This window comes from Apteryx rowi, unplaced genomic scaffold, assembly GCF_003343035.1.
Source record: "Apteryx rowi isolate R43461 unplaced genomic scaffold, aptRow1 scaffold_674, whole genome shotgun sequence".
Taxonomy (NCBI): Eukaryota; Metazoa; Chordata; class Aves; order Apterygiformes; family Apterygidae; genus Apteryx; species Apteryx rowi.
In genome coordinates, this window is record NW_020450954.1 from 359,995 (window position 1) to 380,841 (window position 20,847).

The 20,847-nt window shown below is 38.1% G+C and overlaps 1 protein-coding gene across 2 annotated transcripts in view; it reads right to left on the bottom strand.

Moving 5' to 3' along the window:
* Positions 1-20,847, bottom strand: part of RGS17 (regulator of G protein signaling 17) — a 77,539-nt gene that overhangs the window by 16,100 nt on the left and 40,592 nt on the right. For both annotated transcript variants that reach the window (XM_026085793.1, XM_026085792.1), the window contains exon 2: positions 13,652-13,795. In XM_026085793.1, coding sequence (XP_025941578.1) covers positions 13,652-13,770 — 119 coding nt within the window. In that variant the 5' untranslated portion in view covers positions 13,771-13,795. The remainder of the gene's footprint in view (positions 1-13,651; positions 13,796-20,847) is intronic.

Genomic DNA, 20,847 nt, shown 5'->3' on the forward strand with positions numbered 1-20,847 from the left:
CCTGCTCAAGATCCAGTAATAGTAAATGCAGGCAGACTTCTGGCTCCCATATGCACCTTTCTGCATACCATAAATCCTGTGGGCCAATGAGCAGCACAAGGTGGAAATTTTCTGGTCTGATTTTTGCTATCCCAGAATGGATGCAGAAGCTGTTTCACAGGTCTTTCTACTGTGGTGTTATAGACAATGTAGCTGTTTGAAACTGAGTTGTGTTCCATACAAATTTGACAGTTAAAAATAATTTAATTCTGTATTGGATTTAAAACCCTGCACATTTCACAAAATAGTGTTTCTGAAAGTTTCAGATTCATGAAATTTTGTGATTTGTTTTGATGCTTTTAAAAATAATTCTTTTCAAATTATAAAATAAAATAAGCAGGAATCTTGGTTATTCATTGTTAGCAACTGGTATTCTAACCACTCTTGTAATTAATTTTATAACTAGTGAATATAATCAAATAATATATTTAAACAACATATTAACTTTATTAAAGTGCCTAACTTAAAAAAAAAAACACTTAAAAATTACATTTTGCTGTAGTAGATTTTTTCCCAGTGAGCTTGCTGATTACAAGAAAAGAGATTTTCTAATAGTAAAATAGTTCATCAGAAAATCCATCAGCAATAACTCTTAATTTCATATCTGAAGTTTCTTAGAACCTCATCTCTTAGACCCCTGCAAATACTTAACAATCTCACCTTTCACTTAGAATCACTTTTATGCTCAGAATTGTGGAGAAAAACTTGGGAGTGCAACCTTAAAGCATCAAAATCCTAAAACATAACAAAAATTGCACTTGTTTCTTTGATTTTTTTGAAGTATCCTTGCTTCCCTAAATCAGTCTTGAGATTTCTAGAAGAGTGGAGTTGACAGAATGCCTGTGAAGTGTGTGGAGCTAGCAATAAAGAGAAATTTGTGAGAAATTTGAAAGTTCAGAAAGAAATACACTTAAAAATACTACAAATGAAGAAGGTCCTGTCTTTCCTTATGAAAGTCTGAACTCAGGTTTGTTTTTGTTAAAAGGCTTGTGATAAGACCAGCCTCTTCATGGTTCAGAATTGTGAACTTCCCCTTGAAAAATAAGAAACTTCTCAGCTTAATCTGAGATTGGATGTTTCTGGCACATTTTGAAGGTGGGGGAGAGCAGGCTGAATTTCTTATTGCTTTTGCAATAGCTCTACTTTCTTAATACTGTGCTGGGCTCAGTGTAATTGGTCAAAGTCATTACAGATTTAACTAGGAACAATAAAACAAAAGGTGATTAATGGAAATTAAAGTTTAAGATATCTGGAGCATCTCAGGCTATTAAGGTCTAGTCTGTTCTGATATTCTTACTTATGTTGTGCTACTCCTCAGCTTGAGTAAAAGCAGAATTGAACCCAAGTGATCTAGTGCCTAAGAATATAATAATCTCTTTGTTAATGGGAAGTCTTGGCCAAGATTTTGGAGTTTATGTAAGATCATTATATAAGGTTATTAAACTGCATCCCACATGCCACTGTGAAGGTAAATGATCCTTACTAAAATATGAATGCTGAGCTAAAGTAAGTCRTAGAGGGATGTGTTCAGTAAAGCAAGTACCTAAAAAGCTTTTAGCAAATCTACAGCTTTCTACTCCTTTTACTGTATATTTAACAGTTTAAAATGTAATAGATCTAAAATCTGGAAACCTTTTCTGTTCATAAGGGACAGTCACTCTAACAGTCCCTTTTTAAAGCCATGAGCTAGATCTTCCTGCTGTATTTCCCATAAGAGTGGAGGAGGTCACTATAAATTTGGCATGACTACATACATTCAAATTTGTCCCAACTCTGTATTTTCCTTTTGGACCCCATGAAGCATTTGAAAGCAATATCCTGTAGAATCAAAAATCTGTGTGTTGATACGTGTTTTATCCCAGATTGCTATTTGTGGTTTGATCTTTGATACCACTTCTCTAGTGATTCTTTCTTCTTTTAGGATAGGTCTAAGAGCTGATTGGTAGTGGAGAAACCAACCTGCTAGAAACCCACTGACAAAAGGGACATTCTTCTAAGGTACCCACAAATATAACCACAACTGATTTGCAGATATTTAAGATGTGAGTTTAATCTGTGCCAAGTCAAACACATTTATCAGGATCATGTTTAAAGAAAGATTGCAGTTGAATTATAGATTTGGGGGCTATTTTAAACAATGTAACAATATTTACACTTCAGAATGACTTATTTTTCCTGGGTGAAGGAGGGAAATGCTCTCAAGGGCAATAACGGTAAATGTAGGCTTAAAGGTATGGGAAAGCAGATGGGTTGTTTGAATGGACAGCCTTTCAGAAAGACCAGCCTTGCTGAAAATGCTTTCCTCCTCTGCTCGTGTGCCTGATTTAATCTATCTAGCTATAGATATTGCAGCTCAGCAGGTATCCAAAGGCATATGGAAACTACTTGCACTGTACTTGAACTTCTGAAATAAAGGATAATACTTTCCTCGAACTCGGACTACCACTGAGCAAAAGTTGCAACTATGCAAGAGAGGAAAGATCTAGTGATTTAAAGCAACTGACTTTCCTAAACTCTCCTTTTTTCTTGGATATATTTTATCCTTCCCCAAATTTATGATTTAAGAAAACATCTTTTCTGCTGGATTCAATTTCAAAGAGACCATATTACTTCTACATAATGATAGTCACACCAGAAGCTATTACATCTTTTGGAAATTTTGAGGCTCCTCCAGGACAAATTTTTGAGATTTTGTTCTCAGATGTAGAATGTCCTTTCTCTATAGCTAAGCAGTTTGAGTAGGTTCACCTACCACTGATTCTTAATGGAATTATTCTATCTTTGTTTTGTTACTGTAGGGCTAGTTTCTGCTTTAGGCAAGATTCAACTCAAGGGCATATTTCTCTTGTCAGGTCACCCAACAGGTCACTAATCTAGCTGTCAGCTTCATTCCTTCATTCAGAATAATATTACCATTCCTATTCTGTCTTGTACAATGGAAACTTCTAATTGCTAGACAATCTGCAGTGTCCTTACTCCTGTCTAAGACTATTTTGCAAGCAATTCCTTCATTCATTTGAGACAATTAAAAATGGCAGTTGTCTAGTGTTCAAAGAAATAGAAATTATATTGTTTGAAATTGTGATTGGATGAATAAAAGCCCTCCAATCCTCTGGCAAGCAAGCCTAATAATCTCAGTTAATTCTGATAAATAGGCCCAATCTCTGTTTCCTTAGTGTTGTTGATTATACTGGGTTTGCAAAAGTGGAAATAGCAGCATGAGTAAAGAATTGAGCCTGACTAGAATTGCGCCTACTATTACTTGTTTCCTAATGGGAAGAGACCCATGGGAACATTCATACTAAATTCACACTTTTTATTCCATTAGGTGTTATAAAGTTCTTCAGTTAAAGAGGTCTTTCTACTTTTGGAGAGTATAATTCCTATCATGATGTTTAAGAACACCTTTCCTTATGAAATTAACCTGGACTAAACCAGTGTGCACTTACCAAAATTACAGTCAAGTGAAATGGGGCATCTTTCCTCGGCAGCTGTCCACTTAACAAACTTGATTGAGAACTGCCCTCCCAGGCTGTATATAATACAGACAGGCCTCTGTTTGGATGGAAGTTAACTGCTGCTTTTCAAATTTTCTGCTAGACAAGGCCCTGAACTGGCAAGTGCTTTCACCATGGATATCAAAAGGAGTTGAAGGGCCTGTTATTCTCCATAATGGGTGCTCAGCATCTGGCAATATCAGGCCCTAAATCAGCTCCTTTGCAAGAGCCAGACTTGCCATCTAGACAAATGTTTGTGCTAGGGAATTACTAAGGATGACTAGGCAAGATTCTCATCTCCTTTGCCTTTCTGCCTTACATAATGGATATCTGACCCACTTTTCTAGTGAAAGGATCTCCATCTTATAAGTGTTATCTACTAGGGGTGCAGACTCATTTCCATGATACATTCTCATTTTTTTCTTTTGAAAGCCCTAGACATTTATTCCTGTTTTAACTGACATTTTAAACCGATTTGGAACGATACACGGTTAAAAAATAAACCTTTGTAAGATGGAAATTTTGCTGCTAACAGATTTAAGTAGCCTAATTTTTTTCCCTTTCAGCTTGGAATTATAGGCTACATTTATTCTTGCAAGTAAAATGGGCCGGGAGAGTTCTTTGGCCCTGAGGCTAACTGGCACAGCACAGCTCAAGTCCATAAAGCCCATCTCCAAAACAGGGTTTCTGCATCTGTGACAGGTCATTGCCTGAGACTGTGCACTTCGGCACTGTCCAAAACTCTGCCAGGGAGTTAACATTGCTAACCTTAACAGTATGGATGATTGTCTGAGCCCATACTGTACCCTGAACCTGTTCAGTTTACTAGTATAGATGTAGCCAGTGTGTTTAATTTGGACAAGATTTTTGTTTGTTTTTGCATGTTAAATGTTAAAGTCTTTATTATACTCCACAATGAATAAAATTCTGAGGATTTGCAAAGCTGTCTTTGCTCCTTTAAAATGACACCATCTACCAACATGTCTTATTTCAGCTTTTATTTTGATCTAGACCCGTTTTGAACTCTTACCCACTTCTACATTTTTGTGTCTCTCTACAGACTTTTAAGTTAATGCATCTCAGTGTAAATACATAACTGCCAAATTTGGAATAAGGGGGAAAAAAAAAAAAGAAGAACCCTGAACCCTGTCTGGGGAGCTGTCATAGGCTCAAAGCTCCTAAAAGCTGAAAATCACACAAACGGTAGTGTAAACTGGACTCAGACATCCTCAGCACTCTTGGGCTTGTTTTTTTTTTTTTTTTTTTCACAGCAAAAGCCAAGCTGCGTGCTAGTGCCAGAAAATCTGTCATGACATGACAAATCTTTCTTCAGCCACTGTTCCACAGGCATCAAGCTGAATAGCACTTTGGCACAGGCAGGTGGGAAAAGGCAGTGAGCGGCGAGGGGGAGCCAAGATGCTGATGTCCTGAAGCAATCCATCTCTTCAGCAGCTCTGAGGAGTTATCAAGTTGCTTTACCCTGTGGAGGGGATTCTGCTGTTGCTTTCTCTCCCCCTGGTCTCCTCAGGAGCAGCTGTCCCTGAATACACTCTGCATGCTGCACCAGGGCAGAATCAAGATCATTTTCTAAAGTTAACTAGATTTAGGTTGCTATCTCCTTCTAAGGAGCTACTGTCAGCATCTTACATATGGCTGAATTAGAATGAGACTTGTGAAATCCCAAATCCCTGCTGAGCTTGTATTTATTCTTCAGTTTAGGAGGACTGCGGTTCTGATCTTTCTTTGCATTCCAATTTCCCTTGCAGAATTTTTTGCTTGAAATAGGCCTATTTTCTGCAGTTAGATCCTGCTTTTAGACTGATGAAGGTTTCTTATCTTAGCAGTCAGTATTAGACACATTAGAATCTATGCATTTAGTTTGTGAAGCTTCAGAAACATTTATCAAACATTCGCTAATATATTATGTTTATGTTCTACCCATTCTCTAACCTGCTTGTGTTATCACAGATGGGTGAAAATGTCAGTAAATACATGAGCCTCTAGCTCTTGCTCAAAATTAAATGAACTTTCAAAGTTTAAAATATTAAGGATCAAGTCCTAATACTAGTAAAGCTTGGCCCAGAGAGCCCAGTGCTCTTCTTTGTGTTAATGATGATTCTACCACTGGCACTTAAACTAAGTTAACTGACTAGGTGCAATGTAAAATATTATTCCATTCTTCACATCAGACTTCTATTTTGTTGTGGGGAGAAACAAGTTTACCTCATACCTCTGAAAATAGAAACATTTATCAGTTTACATGGAGATAGGCTCAATTTGTAATGTTAAAAGTTTTTTTTCAAACCAGAGTTCTTGGCTGAAAAATTTATTTTAAATGTTTTATATGCTGAACATCTGCTTAGTATGTTGGACTGGCCCATACAACCTTTTCTGTTTCCATCTCAATTTTACTGTAGATCAGTAATACCTTAGTGACTACCCCTTTGCAGAAACTTGCCAAAATATGTGCAGTATGTAGCTTACTGCTTTTTCCTAGAGGAGTGTATAATCTTGATTTACTTCACATGTTCCACAAGGCAATGACCTACACCAAAGTTGCTTCTGTGTTGTAAATGACCCATGGAAACCTGCTCCTGCTGTGTAAAGCAATGGCTCACAGCACCTACACCTGCTCCAGAGGTGTGCAAGAGGTTGTGAAGAAGATAAGAGGAAGATAGGAAGATAAGAGGTGGTGGATGAGGTTGGAAACAGGGTTTGCTGGGCTGTTTTTAGACCAGGAGAGATCAGATGGACTTGCTTATTTTAGAGTAGGGCTCCGCAGTGACCCAGGCAGGCTCTCATGAAATATAACAGGTTAATTTTAGCTAAACTTCCTTTAGTCGATATTACATTAAACTATGTTTTTGCACATTTTATTTCTGTAGTTCTTTTGGCTTGCTGGTAGCATTTTTACTTCCTGCACTCACATCTTATTCTTTAGAAACAGCTGCAGGAAAAATTACAGAGGAGTAGCTCACTGCATTTAATTAGTATGCCTGAGACCTCATTCATGTCATGCCTCTGCACCTTGTGGTATCATTTATGTAGAAGAAATGTGCTCCTCTCTTTAGAACGACAGAATTTCATACCTGCTTCACAGGGAGGTGCAGGAGGTGGTCAAACCTGCCTTTATTTGCTACCTCTGAAGTTCTGGGATTAGACTTGTACTGAATCGTATCTGAGACATATTTGTGTTCTGGCTCAAGGAGAGGGCAACCTTCCAGGAATTATTAGGCTAAAACTGACAATCTGGCACAGTGTCACAGAAGGGCCCAAGCCCAGAGGTTGGCAAGTCAGACTGTGATGCCCCAGGAGAGTTGTGTAAACAAGCGTGCACAGAGCCACCTGTCCCCATCTTGCCCTGAAGAACAAAACATCCATAAAACTGGTAAAATGACTTGCCCTGTCTGCATTATAAAGCAGAGTGAGTCTGCTAAATATCATACCCCTTAGGAAGGCAGGCTTCTCCCCTCTGATTTTTTAACTTTAGAGATCATCCCTTTCCTTTGCTTTAAAGGGAAAAGAAATGCTTTCTTTGCGTATTATTTAATGAGTATTGTTAACATAACTTATCAAAGTATGAAAAAAAAATACTTGACAAGCTATTTCTTCTTAGAGTGTCTTCCGCTTGTTTTTCCAAATGCTGAGAATTTAAATTTCTTATTTTAAGTAGCTCAGGGAACCTTGAGAGGACCRTTTTTCAGGATGAAGTATTTAAGTCTCTGTCCCAAACTCACCCCATAGTGCATTGCAATGTGAAAAGGAATGTTTGCCAGGGAGCTTTCGCTCATGGCCTTAGAATGTAGAATTAGTGCATTCAGAGACAAGATGATCTGAAGAGAGAGTATCTGGAATACCACTTTTGTAGCGTGTGTGACAGGTCATGTAGTGAATTTTATCCAGCTTTAAATTCTATGTGTCAGACAGTGGAGCTGCTTTCCTAAGGAAGCACCAGTGCTGATCATTACACTATGATTACCTGGGGCAAAGCAAGTGATACTGTCCTATACAGGTATGAAGTCCTGTGCTAGTTAAGCCCACTATCTCTTAGAATAAATTATTCTCCAGGAAAGAGAGAGAATGTTTTCATCTTTGACCTCTGTTACACAGTCACTGAGAATGATAAAAATTGAAGGAACCTTCTAAGATTTTTCAAAGCATAAAAAGGCTCAGAATGGAACATCTTTTCCTGCTAAATATATTTTAAAATATTAGCTTCTATTTCAGTAAAATATGGTACAGTTCCCCGTACTTCCATATGTTACTCTAGAGTACAATAATTCCCAGCATACTTCTCCATATTTGCTTTTCTTAGGTCTGATGTTTTGAAAAAGTAGAATGCAGGGAGTTCAGTACATCTGTTTGAGACATGTTGTCTTATGTGTTCAGGGAGGCAAAGAATAAAAAAAAAAGGTCTATAAAAAATAATTTTGTAAGCCAAAAAAGTTTTTCATAATGAGTGCTTTCTGTTTCAAAGATAAAGAATTTTTTTCTGCCTGCAGAAAGTTTTAAAAAAATCCTGGAGCTTCGGTGAGCCTTTTTATACAAGACTGCTTCTAGTCTACTCCTAGTGTAAAAGCTCTGCTGTGGACAGGCGTGGGAAACAGAATATGGATTTTGTTTTCCACATATTTCAGAACATGTGGCTATAATTTATTACACTAAATTGTTTTTTGTTTCCATCCTTTCTTTGTTACCCTTTCCTCCAAACTTTCTACCATAGTTAAATAAGATAAAGCAGCCGTGACTATAACCCACAGGAGTTACCTTGTGTAGAGTCATGCAAAGCTTAGGCATACTTTTTCTGTGGCAAACTAATGCTGAATATGTTAGAAAACAATTATTCATCTCAAAGTACTAGAGAGTTGGGAAGAGTGAAAAAAATGATTCATTTAGATCACCATGCCCCACATTTGCAAACTTATATCCAGTTCAGATGTTTCAGCCAGCTGCTAATCAGGCTTCAGAAAATTTACATTCTGTCCTGTCCTGAACAAATTAACCCTAGCGGTGCTATCTCTATCTGTATGTTGGGATGAGGAAAACACCGAACACCATAAGAGGTAAAATATTAACATAATTTAAAACTGCTTTTTAGGACGAAGTCTGTCATCTCGTATTAATGGCACAAGTGACAGGAATATCTTTTTATAGGTCCAAGCCAACTGCTAACCCCATGCAAGGAAAATATTCCCTTTAATAAAGACAAATATTTGTGTAACAAGGTCAGCAGGAAGAAGTTTCAGACCTCACTCACAGCAGTCCTAGGCTAGTTATAAGAGCTAGAGCGGAGAGGTTTCTTGCCAACAGCAACTCTTGTTTACTGCCAGGCTGGCAAACACCCTATCTTCCCTGGGATCTCTTGGGTGTGGGAAACTAGTCATAGCAGGGTCACATCAAATCAAATGGCAGGCATAACTTTTGTACAGGGTACGGCTTGGAGCTGCTGGACATGCAAGTACCTTTGCCTCTTCCAAAGGGCAGGAATTCTCTCAGAGTCTTCAGTGGCTGATTTAATGGTGCCCTTTAAGGGAAAGGCCTTCTAGCTTGGACATGTGAACCAAGTTACTGAACAGAGTGAAGTTGTGTGTTCAGCTTAATTTATCCCAAGAAACACTTTTCAAGTCTCCCAGATTCATATGCTGCTAGGATCTCCTGTAGGGCAGATGTTAGATATCTTCTGAGCCTTCTGTTTGTAGTAAAAGAAGAAGGATTATCAGGCATTAGAGTGTCCCAGAGGTTTAAAACACACTCTAGCATCTTATGAGGGGAAAAGAGGATGAAAAGATCCTGATCCTGCTCTGGGTGAGAGACATAAAAGGAAACAAAATAAAATTGGCAGAATAGCCAACCTCCCTGTGTTAGTTTGGATTTTTTTTTTTTTTTTTGAAAAATGTGATTTAGAAGTATCTGCATTAACAGGCCAGAGAATGACTGGATTTATGTCTGCACAGGAAGCTGAGCTAATGGACTGTTAAAGAGTTGGTGGGGCTTATCACCTTAGTCTATGAAACTGTGTTTTTTCTCTTGCATCTCCAGATGGATCTCAAAATGGTAAAGCCACAGTGCTAAATGCTAATAGCACAGCTCTCTGGAGACACTGTCACTGAGGAAATTAAAGACTATCACATTAGGAGTCTTACTGCAAGCTTTGCAATTCCCAGGCTACCCAAATCATTTAAATTATATCTAATGAGAAGGTCCTTTCTTCTGTCCTCTATGCGAGTGTTTTGTGGAAGCCTAAGACATGAGATGAAATTCAGTCTGGCACCTTAGGCACCTGACTTGTGCCTAAATGTTAGATGCATTAGTGAAGCAGGCTTCCTGAAGTAAGCACTTAAGATCTATACCTGGTCAACAGAGAGAGGAAGATGCTTTAGAAGACCTCAGGAGGGAAATCTTATCCACCACCGAAGCAGGCAGATAAGCTTTTCCTGTGGAGGAATTCAGAAACACTTTTCTCCGCTAAGGAGGGCTGCTTCCTTGGCTACTGATGCTCAGGCACCATTTCAGGGCCTAAGCTAGCTGGACAACATCCTAGCCATACTTATTCCAAAAAAATGGCCAACTTAAGGAGACAGTTTATTGTCCACTTCTTCCAATTGGAGCAAACCTTGGTAATCAGCCCTGGTTTGTCCTTGTAAGCTGAACAGTTAATGGTCCTTAAAATCATCAGTGCCGGTGGAAAAATGCTTCAAATGTTTTTTTACCTTTAAGAAGGAATTATTAGAGAAAAAAAATATTTCTATTAGGATGTACTGAATAATTTTTGGATCCCACCTGTTGCTGTTAGCAAGTTTCTGTTAGTCAAGGTACTATTTCCCCAAACAAAGGTGTGAATATTTGCCTGTGCTGTTATGCAAACAGAAGAATTAATGCCTTTTCTGATTTTAACAAAGGGTGGAACAAAAGAAAACAAACATCACAGGATCCACAAAAGATATTTTTAGAATTGCAATGCATTGTTTGGAGATATGAACGAATGAACTAGCTCTTCAAAGAGATAGAAGTGATAGCTTCTATTAAAAACTACATAATGCCATCCCCCAAGATAAGCAAGCTGTAGGTCTTTTTTTTCTGTGAATAGTGAGGAAGTTGAAGCACTGAGAAGTTAGTGACATAAGAGTTGTCTTCAGTCACACAGGCTGGTGAAAGAACAGAAAAAAAGTCTGCTAATTTTAATACTGGCTGTTAAAGCATTAGCCTCACCATTAATGAAGCGAGCAACATTTCCAGACAGGTGCCTTGTGAGAAATTTATGCTACTCCAAACACAAAAACCTATGAAACTAGGGAAAGCATGTAATTACACTAAGGTCAGAAGAGTCAGTACGATTATCTGTTATGCCTTCCTGTTACATGGCCTTAGAGAATTACCTGCCTAGAATCACCTATACAGTGAGTAACTGGTCAACTTTATTATGTAGATTTTTAAAATTATTTTTGTAATTTTTTTAGTATGAACAATTGAGGCAAGAGCAATAATTTGTATTTCACCTAGACAAATTTGGCATCAGAACAAATTACAAATTAACTCAGATTCCGAAAGGTTTCGTATTGACTTTTTCAAAGTTTTGTCTAATCTCTTCTCTATCCCTGGAGCTTCAACTACAGAATCATAAAAGACAGAGCTCAGAGACTTATTAGATCATCTGTTCTATCTTTTTGATTTTAGAAGATGCAAGTGGTGTCACTGTCCCCTTTGACCCAGGTTTCTGACTTAATCCATAAAACTACTTAAATGGTTGTGATTTCTCCATGCTCAGTCTAATCTACTTTACCAAAAAAAAAAAAAAAAAAATCCAAACCACCCTGCTCAAATCCCACAATGCCAGGATATTAACAATAAAAAACAATTACTAAAGCAGCTGAAGGGGCACCCTACATTTTAAAGCAATAATTGCTCAAATATGGATTAAATAGGCCTAGGTTGTACAAGTACATAATGGTATTACATATCACTGTGGAGGCACTCCAAGGATCAAAGAGCTCTTTAAAGCTTCAAAACAGAGTATAATTGTCAAATAAGCATTCTTGAGCTATAGCATGCTTAAAAAATAAAATCTTTAAGTTTTATAAATCAGACTGATCCTTTTATGGCCGTTCATGTTCCAGTATGGAAGGGAAAAAGTAACCCTAGCTATTCATGCACAATGATGGACTTTATTTCCACTCAGTAAAGAGATCTTGCAGTCATGATGGATATGAAAATATCATCTCAGATATGGTTAAAAGGCAAGCAGAATGCTAGAAATTGGTAAAAAATCAAGAGCAAACAGAAGACATTGCTATACCACTGTATAAGCTCATGGTGCACCCATGTCTTGACTACTGCAACACTCTGGTTGCCCATCTCAGACTGGAGGTAGTAGAATAGGTGAGGAAAATAGCTAAATACAAGGTAGGTAGATAGACAGAAGAGTGGTGAGGATAAACCAGGGTCTGGATCAGTTTCTGCATAACAGAGATTAAATAGACAAGACTATGGAAGAAAGCACAGCTGAAGGGGCATATGAGAGAGCTTTATAAAAAACATGGTCGTCCTTGGAACAGTTATTTGCTGTTCCTCGCAACCATAAGAACAAGAAAGCATCAAATGAAATTATCAGATAGTAGTTTAAAACAAATAAAAGGGAGTAATATTTCACAAAGTGCACAATTAAGTTGTAGAATTTATTGCAATGGGAAACCAGATGCCAAAAGTTTAGGTGAGTTCAGGAAGTCACTTCAAAAAATGGTCAGGCATATTAATGAGAGAAAATTCCATCAAGAGCTGTAAAACACACAGATATAACCTCTGGGTCAGGAAATCCCTAAGCAGCAGATTGCCAGAAGTTGTGAGAAGTATTGCTGGGGAAAGGACTAGGATGTGCATGCCCAGTTATTTTATCCTTTCCTTGTAGCATCTGCTGCAGGTCACTTCCAGAGCTAGGATACAGAGCTAAATGGACCTTTGGTCTGTAACAGGATATCTGCTCTTACTTTATGCCCTTGTCACAAAGCAGAAGACAGCAGTGGCAAAAAAACTCTCCTTTCTCTTTCTGCTTAAGACACTTTCACTCCTTTTCTGCATGGCATGAACACATTGTAAAGTGTCTCTGTGGAATCATGACCACTCACTCATTCTTCTTCCAAATATCCTCTGTCTCCAGGTGAAATTGGAAGCAACAGATCCGGCAGGTCCACCCTGGTACTACTTCTGCCTCCAGGATGTGGCAAGGCAGAATCATGGAAAAAGCTGCTCCTTCTGATGTTTGGTGAGTACATGTTGGTGTATATTTCTAGATATATTGGGGACAAATAGCGTCCGATTTTAGATTGGGGCCAAATGGCTGATTCAAGTGAAAGTAACAAAGATGTTTGCAGGAGTGGTCACTCCAAAACGACCAAACTGTGTAGGTAACTGGACGCAGAGGCTCTGAACAGTACTACATGTCAATTACTTAATGTTTCAACACTAATTGTGTTCATTAAAATAAGAAGTAAAGACTTGCTCTCTCTCAAGATGATGAGAATTTAAAGCTATTTCTGAAACCAGTTTAAATTCTTTAACTTTCCAAGCTAACTCTCTGTTTAGGAAGAGACAAGTAGCCACAGTTCTCTAGCCTTTTTTCCACTAAAATTATGCTTTACCAGTTAAAAAATGAAGTGGAACTTAATGCTTATAATCTCAGATTTGTAGCATGTATCTTACTTAACAACTAAGTAACAAAACAGGTGACCATATATTCACGTTTATGACCATTTCCTTCTCTCCCTCCTGAATGCAGGGAACAGCAATAAAAAAAAAAGCAGGAAAAAAATTTTGAATGCAAAATATAAAATGTTCAATATCAAGTCTCTCATCCACATATATTGGTTTTATGAATGAAATTTTATTTAGTTATGGTTTAAGTAAGGTAAAGATAGCTTGAATTTACTATTCTTTCCTCTTCCCCCTTACAACATGCCCAATTAAATCAGGGAATGTTTAGTAAAGTTTTTGTTTGAAATGTTAAAACGTGCCTCTTGGGAGAAATCCTCTCCCAGTAGTTTGCATTTTCCCAGTAGCTGGCCGTTTGTGTTCTCGTTGTTTACCTGTGTTGAATATGGAACCAAACAGACTACATGACATACCATGAACAGCTGCAGCAACAGCACCAACAGAAGCAACATGTGTTGTTGGGCCTTTGGTTTTCAGGTGCTTGAGACATAGCTGATGTTCCTTCATTTTGTGACTGCTGCCTCTTTCTCATTTCAGCTACTTCAGTGCCCAAGCAGCTATAAGAACACAGACATAAGAGATGTACAGAATTACTACACACAGTCATAAAGTACATTCACATTTCTACAGTAATCTCTAATTCTACTAATTCTCCCAGCTTGTGGCAACAAAAGCACATGACCAGCGACTGTGCTGGCTAAATAGTAGTTCTATTGTGATCAAAACAGTGTCTGGAAGACCACATTTTAGTGACAAGCTTATGCCACAGTGCCTTAGAATCACAGCTGTTCTTATCACTTTGACTGGACTTAAAGAGCTGTTTATTACCCTTCTGAACACCAAGCTACACAGCTTGTGTAGCACTTGGTAGAGACTGAGTTAATTACCATATGACTATCACAGCTTTTTCCATTGCACTAAAAATATAGCAAGTGGTTATTCACTTTAAATATGAGCTGAAAAGTGATCTTTTTACTTTAAGTGAGTAGTGACTTCACTGGTCAATGCTGGACCAATGAAACTGAATTAAGTGATATAAAAGTCAGGGCCAATAATTGCTGTATGCTAATAATGAGCCAAGATTATCATAAATGTCATAACTGGGGGTTTTGTTCCTTGAGAGTTATTTTCTGTAAATTCAAGGAATAATAAATAAGTAATTCCAAAATATTTTGCCAACTTTGGGGCTGTTTTCTGGTCACAGAAGATTTTCTTTTGCTCATTGCCAGTCTTTCCTAGGTTTTATTAGGCCAAGAAAATTTTTTTTCCAAGAGCTTTCAATATGCAGCTGAAAGTAATATTCTATGCATTACTTAAAGTTTTCAAAAGAAATTAAAACATTCATTGCTAAGTTATTTAGCAAGGTTTAGAAGTCAGGATTCTTCTAATGGTACACATCTCCTTTGTACAAAAACTTTCAAGTTTCCCAGAGTAACGGTTATTACAAGCATGTGTGAATTAGAATAAATTTAGTACTTTTGCCTTTGAAAAATATCTAAACAGCTTACTATGGAGAGCAGCCCAGTTTTAAACAGAAGTGGGTAGAAAAGGGCCTGGTGTGAGCAGCATACACTCTGCTCTGCACCCTCCTGGGCATCATGCTGCGGCCAGGAGTGCTGGGGAAGGGCAGGCTCTGGTTCATTTGCACAGATACCTGAGAGATGGATGTACTCAGCTGATATGCATTCAAGCTGCAGCTGTGAAAGTTTGGATTTACATGGCCTTTAAAACTCCTGAAGTTCTTTTCCTGTAACAGTATCTTCATACATAGTTTATGCACAACCACATATAACAAGACTATTAAGCTTCAGTACTCCAACTCATGCTGCAAATCTCAGGGTCAGTGGTCATTTCAGCTTCTTGTGTAGCTAGCTGACTTTTCTGATTTCTTCACTGTACACAGTCACTGAATAGAATCAATTAATTTCTGAAGTGTTTGATCAAGTTAAACAATGAACAACCATTTTATGCTGATTTTAGGTGGAATGATCTGGATTTAAGTGAAATCAAACCCCTACTACTTCTACCATTCAGCTAGGCTTTCAGAAATTAACTACCTGTGATGAGGGCACCTGCTAATGTTGTTAATATTACTTTTTATGGTTTATACTTGCTGAACTCTTGAAGATTAAAATGACTGTTTTTTAAATTAAAAAATCTTCATTTTTCTATGAACTGTAAACACATGTTGTTAACACTGGATACTTTGATGTAATTGAAAGAATGCCCTTATTTTTGCAAGAGATAGGAAGGAAAGGAAAAGCACTGCAGCACAATATGTAGCTCAAACAGTGACAGTGTAGAGTCACTTTCTCCAAATTACAGTCCTGAACTTTGCTGACTATGCTTGATGCAGTTCAATTATTTCATAGATAGCTGTGTCATGCTGTGAATGGTACTTGCTTCAGCAGGTGCAATGACTATGGGTAAAGGAATTGAAGCCAGCTATTGTCACAGGGAAGGTTTGCTGCTTGTAGGACAGAGATTCTAGAAACATTTGTACATAACCACAAAATTTAATAGTCTCAGAGACCAGTGAGGTTACTCATATTTAGGTGTTTGTAGAACCAGAATCTTAGTCTTTCAAGAAACACTGAGCTGTTATGCTGTCAATTGAATTTTACAGAATGAAAACAACCTGTGTGTTCCACCTGTGTACCTAAAACCATGCATTTCTTACACTATTTTAGCTACATCCATAAAATGTACTATTACCATTATTAAAAAAAAATGGCTAGAATCTGTTGTACTGTAAATATGAGGTGGCAGGATAATGGTCATATGTACAGACATAATGAAGACCATTGGTTGTTGTAGTTTCACAATAGCTTTAAGCCAGTATAAGCTGTCACTGCACCTGAAAGAAATGATTCTCTCTCACTTTTCTTCCTCCACAGTCCACAGTCACTCATTCCCTCACCTGTGCTGCCCTGTCTCTGCTCTGCTGACAGCAGCATTTGTGCAGGTACTTAGTGAATTGGATAAGAGAATTGACATCATTTAAAACTAATCCAGAGGGTTAAAAAAAGAAATTGGTTTTAACTGGGTTCAAATCCCAGTCTGGTTGGCCCTGGAACACTTGGGCCAGAGCAAGGGAGGAAACAGAACAGTAGCACAAATACACAAGCAAGAGAGGGGAGAGCAGGGATAACATTTTTCAGTCCCTGCTTAAACTGGCATGAAGTGATGATGAAGGTGATGGAGTTGCTCAGCTGTGTAAAGGTAAAATCTGCCACTGCAATTCTCAACACAGAGCACAGGGCATATCCTGCGGCAAAGTCAGAGACGTGATTCCACAGGAGTGGTCCATGTCATCAGTCCTGCTCAGCAACTTTTACCACTCCAAATTCCCTGGCCATTCACCTTTTTGTCATGGGCAGCAATGGCCAACCATTTCAGAGGTTTGCAAGTCTGGCAGTATAGTATTTACATCAAAAGGAGTTGTGGGGAATGTGGGCCTGCACTGTAGAGCATTTCAGGAGGCATGGTTTCCTCCAAGGCTGCTAGAGCCCACAGGCTAGCCAGTCTTTACAGTGGCACTACTCCCTTTCCTGTGCTCTAGCTCTGCTCTGGAGTATATGGAGGGAGTTGGCCCATCCCTTTCCTGACAATGCAATCTTTGGAGGAGGAAGAAAAGAGCAGTCTTTAATTGCAGGTGTAGTTATATTTATCTAGGCTATATTTGATTGGGAGAAAAAGAAAAAACCCTGTGTACTTATTTCCAGGGTTAGTTTGCATCCTAATGCAATGTTTGGCTAATTTAGGTGAAAATATATTTATGTTTAATACAGTGCTAAAACAGCACTATAGGGGCTTATGTTTTGAAGTGAGCTGATAGCATGGATAGATTGCACATGCTGTGTAGTGGAACTATACCTATCTTCCCAATATAGTGAGCAAAGATCTTATTGGCACAGTGGGACAGAGTTCTATATAATCCATTGCGGGTCCATATTCTGTCTTTTTGCACAACTGAAGCTGGTGTTCAGCCTGAACCTAGCTGTATCTGACAATACAAAGTGTTATCTAGTTTGGCGTGACTGGCAACCTACTCAAAAAAAGTGCAAGACTGAAAATCCAAAAAATGAGATGGTGTTTGCAGTAAATATGTGAACAGTGTTCACTCATCTGGCTTAACTATTGGCTGAAATCAAAGTTATCAGCCCTTTTCTTTTGCTAGCATTAAATTCTATTGGGGAGCTTCTAAGCTGAAGTCTACAAGAAATACAAAAAATACATCCTGTGGTGCAAAACAACAATATGTTTACTGAGCATGAAGTAGGGTGGGTGGTAACTTTAGTTCCATGCTTACTTTGATTGGATTTCATGTTTCATGTTGCATTTGCAGATATCAGACATCGTCCATGCAAAACTCTCATTGATTCCATGAGATTATTTAGGGTGCAGGAGCAGGATTATATTAACTCTTGGCTGTATTTACGGCCTGAACTGTAGACAGAGGATTTGTATTTGATGTCTTGGTCCAAGGTATGACAAAAAAATTTAAAATCTTTAATTCAGCAAGTCAGTCTGATGAGACAAATTATTCTGCTGGAACTAAGTGTAAAAGTTTGTATGTAACTATGAAGGAGTAGAATATTGTGAGCTGACATTGAACAGACCTTCTAGGACAGTGGTACAAACTGCACCTGCTATTGCCAAGATCTGAGTTTGCCCTTTAGCATTTTGCATGTTTTCATTCTTCCTGGGATCCTTTAGCTTGGCAATAATACTGGGTGGTGAAGGAGTGGGTCTTTGTCCAACAGAAGTAATATCCTTGGTATTCTAGATGATGTCTCAGACAATCACATCACAGGTTTAAGGTCCTTCTGCCGGTTTTGCCTCTGGTTCTTTCCCTTCATTTGGTGGCATGGTTTACTAACAAAGTTATGATTTCCATTTGTGCTGGTAGGAAATAAGAATAATATTCTATTTTGCTTGACTGACTCATTCTCTTGGGGGTGAGTAGGTATTACAGCCCTGTGAGCAATCCTGTAATCATGGAAGGATTTCATCTTTCAGAACATCTGCTGTCTTACTTTGCAGCTGAGGAAAGGAAACCCAGGGTAGATACAGCAACTGTTTATTATACTTGTTAAGAGACAAATAGTTCATATAAGCTGCAAAGCAAGAAAGTCTGTACTGCTCTGTGTGTATCTTCAATCTTGTAATACTATAGGAATATGAAAACTGAAAAGCCTTAGAAATTTGGAGTAAAGCTTACTGTCAGTTGTGGAACTGATAGCATAAAGGATTCTATTTCTATGTTTAGACAGTGTAATTACCACTTATTCCACTGGGTACTCAGGAGTAATTATCAGAGAAATCCCTTTGTGCACAGAGGAATATCTTGGGAAGAGAGTGCAGAAATGAATGGAAGAAACATTTGGTTTATTACACTTATATTTGGGCAGCCTTACTGAATACTGACTGCAGCCATTTCAAACTCCACACAGTGCCTCTAGAAGAAAAGAAGGTAATTTCCAAGCTGTTCCACCTCCCTGTTCCTCCACCCCTGACAGGACTTGTGCTTAGGTTTTAGAAACTTTTCTCCAGAAATTCCCAGCCTGTTGGAGATGGCACAAAACACAGGCTGCATCACTTCAATGATTCTACTGATGCCTATTCTCTGATGAATCAAGACCACTTTTTTTTTTCCTGGCCTCAAAAGCCGAACATAACTGGTCCACAAATTATCTGGACTTTACTTTTGGTAAAGTCCCATGCTAGTTCTGGAGCTTTCCACTCCACAAGACTCTCCTGTAAGCATTTCTGTTTCCCTTTCAGGATCGAGAAGGCATTCCTTGGAACAGCTCAGGCACTGGGAGGCCAGAGAAGCATCCTGAAACTCCATTAGGGGTTGAGAATTTCTTACTGTATCTTCTGGAGCTATTACCAAACATCTGTTTTGAAAGAAAGCTATTGTATAAGAGGGTGCAGATAAAAACACACTTTTTTTTTTTTTTGTACAGAAGGCAAGTGGCATTATGTCTTTCGTTGCAGGTAGGATACATAATGGCTTAGCTTTCAGAGCAGAATGGGAGCAGAATCAGTTAAAGCAATCTGTCTTTTTTCAAACTTCTGCAATAGGAGAAAAAAATCACCTTGCATCAGAAAGGAGCAGTCAATGACTTAAGGATATCAAGGGTGATTTACTCTGCAGGTAAGAAATTCAGCCCTTAAAATACTTTATTTGGGTGATCTAGCACATCAGCTCTTCTGCATTGTTTTGCTTCCTTTAACGTTGCCAATAAAGGACCAAAACCTCAACTGTGAAGCTAACATAAATTGAAAGCTTGTATGAGTTTATACCAGCCCCAGATGTGGCTCTAGTGATCTCTCATAACTTTACTTCATGTTTTCTCTGTCTTAACTGGCATTCACCAGATACATGGAGTCCTAACAATAATTTTTTTAAGTTTAGGGATGTTGAAATCCTTCATGCCCTCAGCATTAAGGTAAACACTATTAATTTAAAACACCATTCAGGATTTGTTGTATGAAATAAACACACAATGAGGAAGGCTTTGTATGCTGTTTATGGCCTCACTCAGGATTCAAGCCTTCTATCATTTTAGATTTTCCACATATTTGGAAAATCTAGACATTATTAAGAACAGAGTTATATTAACACTTCCTTAATTTTTCAAATGGGTTGCTATGGGATAATTAGAGTGCACTTTACAGGGTTTTGACTGGTTGATTGTTATCAAAATTGAGATTCTCAGCCCTTAACACTGTATGCAGGGAGTTGCCTAAAACAGTCAAGGGCAGAAGTTAGTGACAGAGATGTCTCTGAAATCCTATTTTTTTATAGGAGTTAGGTGCTTTACTGGATTTTTAACATGCAAGACAGCGTTTTAACACAAGACACTAAGCGGAAACCCTCTGAGAATGCCATAAGGTGTTATTTCTAATAATCTGTGATATACTATCAGTTTTAAAATTATTTTTAAGGACAGATTTACTGGTGTACCAGAACAGTGCAATGCAGCTTGGATGCACTTGCCAGTTAAATTTTCTCACAGCTTGTGCTGCTCTGGCAAGGCAAAGACAGACCGAGCACAATGTCAGTCTTATTTGTGATGCCTTCATTCATCTAAAGGAATGTGTTAAGGGAATGTGTACATAGTAAATGAAGATGCACCAAGAGATTTTATCAAATGTCTGTGAGCTTTTAAGATTTCCATAAACTCCTGACAATGCTGAGTAAGCAGTGAAATCAAGGGTGCCAAGGGCACCCTTTTAAGGCCTGTTGACCACCTACAAAATCTTTATTAAAGAGAAATGACATTCATACTAGTCTCTCTATCCAAGAGAAACCTTGACATGGGTACATTCTCTCTTATGCCACTGAGTCATGACAGCCATTCAATATTTCACAAATAAATTCCTGTAAAGTATAATAGAGAAGAGGGAGTTTACCAGAAGTAATTAGGTGAGCTACCTTTGCTCTCATAATGGCTCCATTTACTTATTTCAACCTATCTGTAGTCTATTGCAGAACAATTAGAAACTATTGGTAACAAGAGAACTTAATTGTGCCTTAATTGCTTTAAATATAGTCTACATGGAAATTTTCAATTAATTGCAGTAACTAACTAATTGC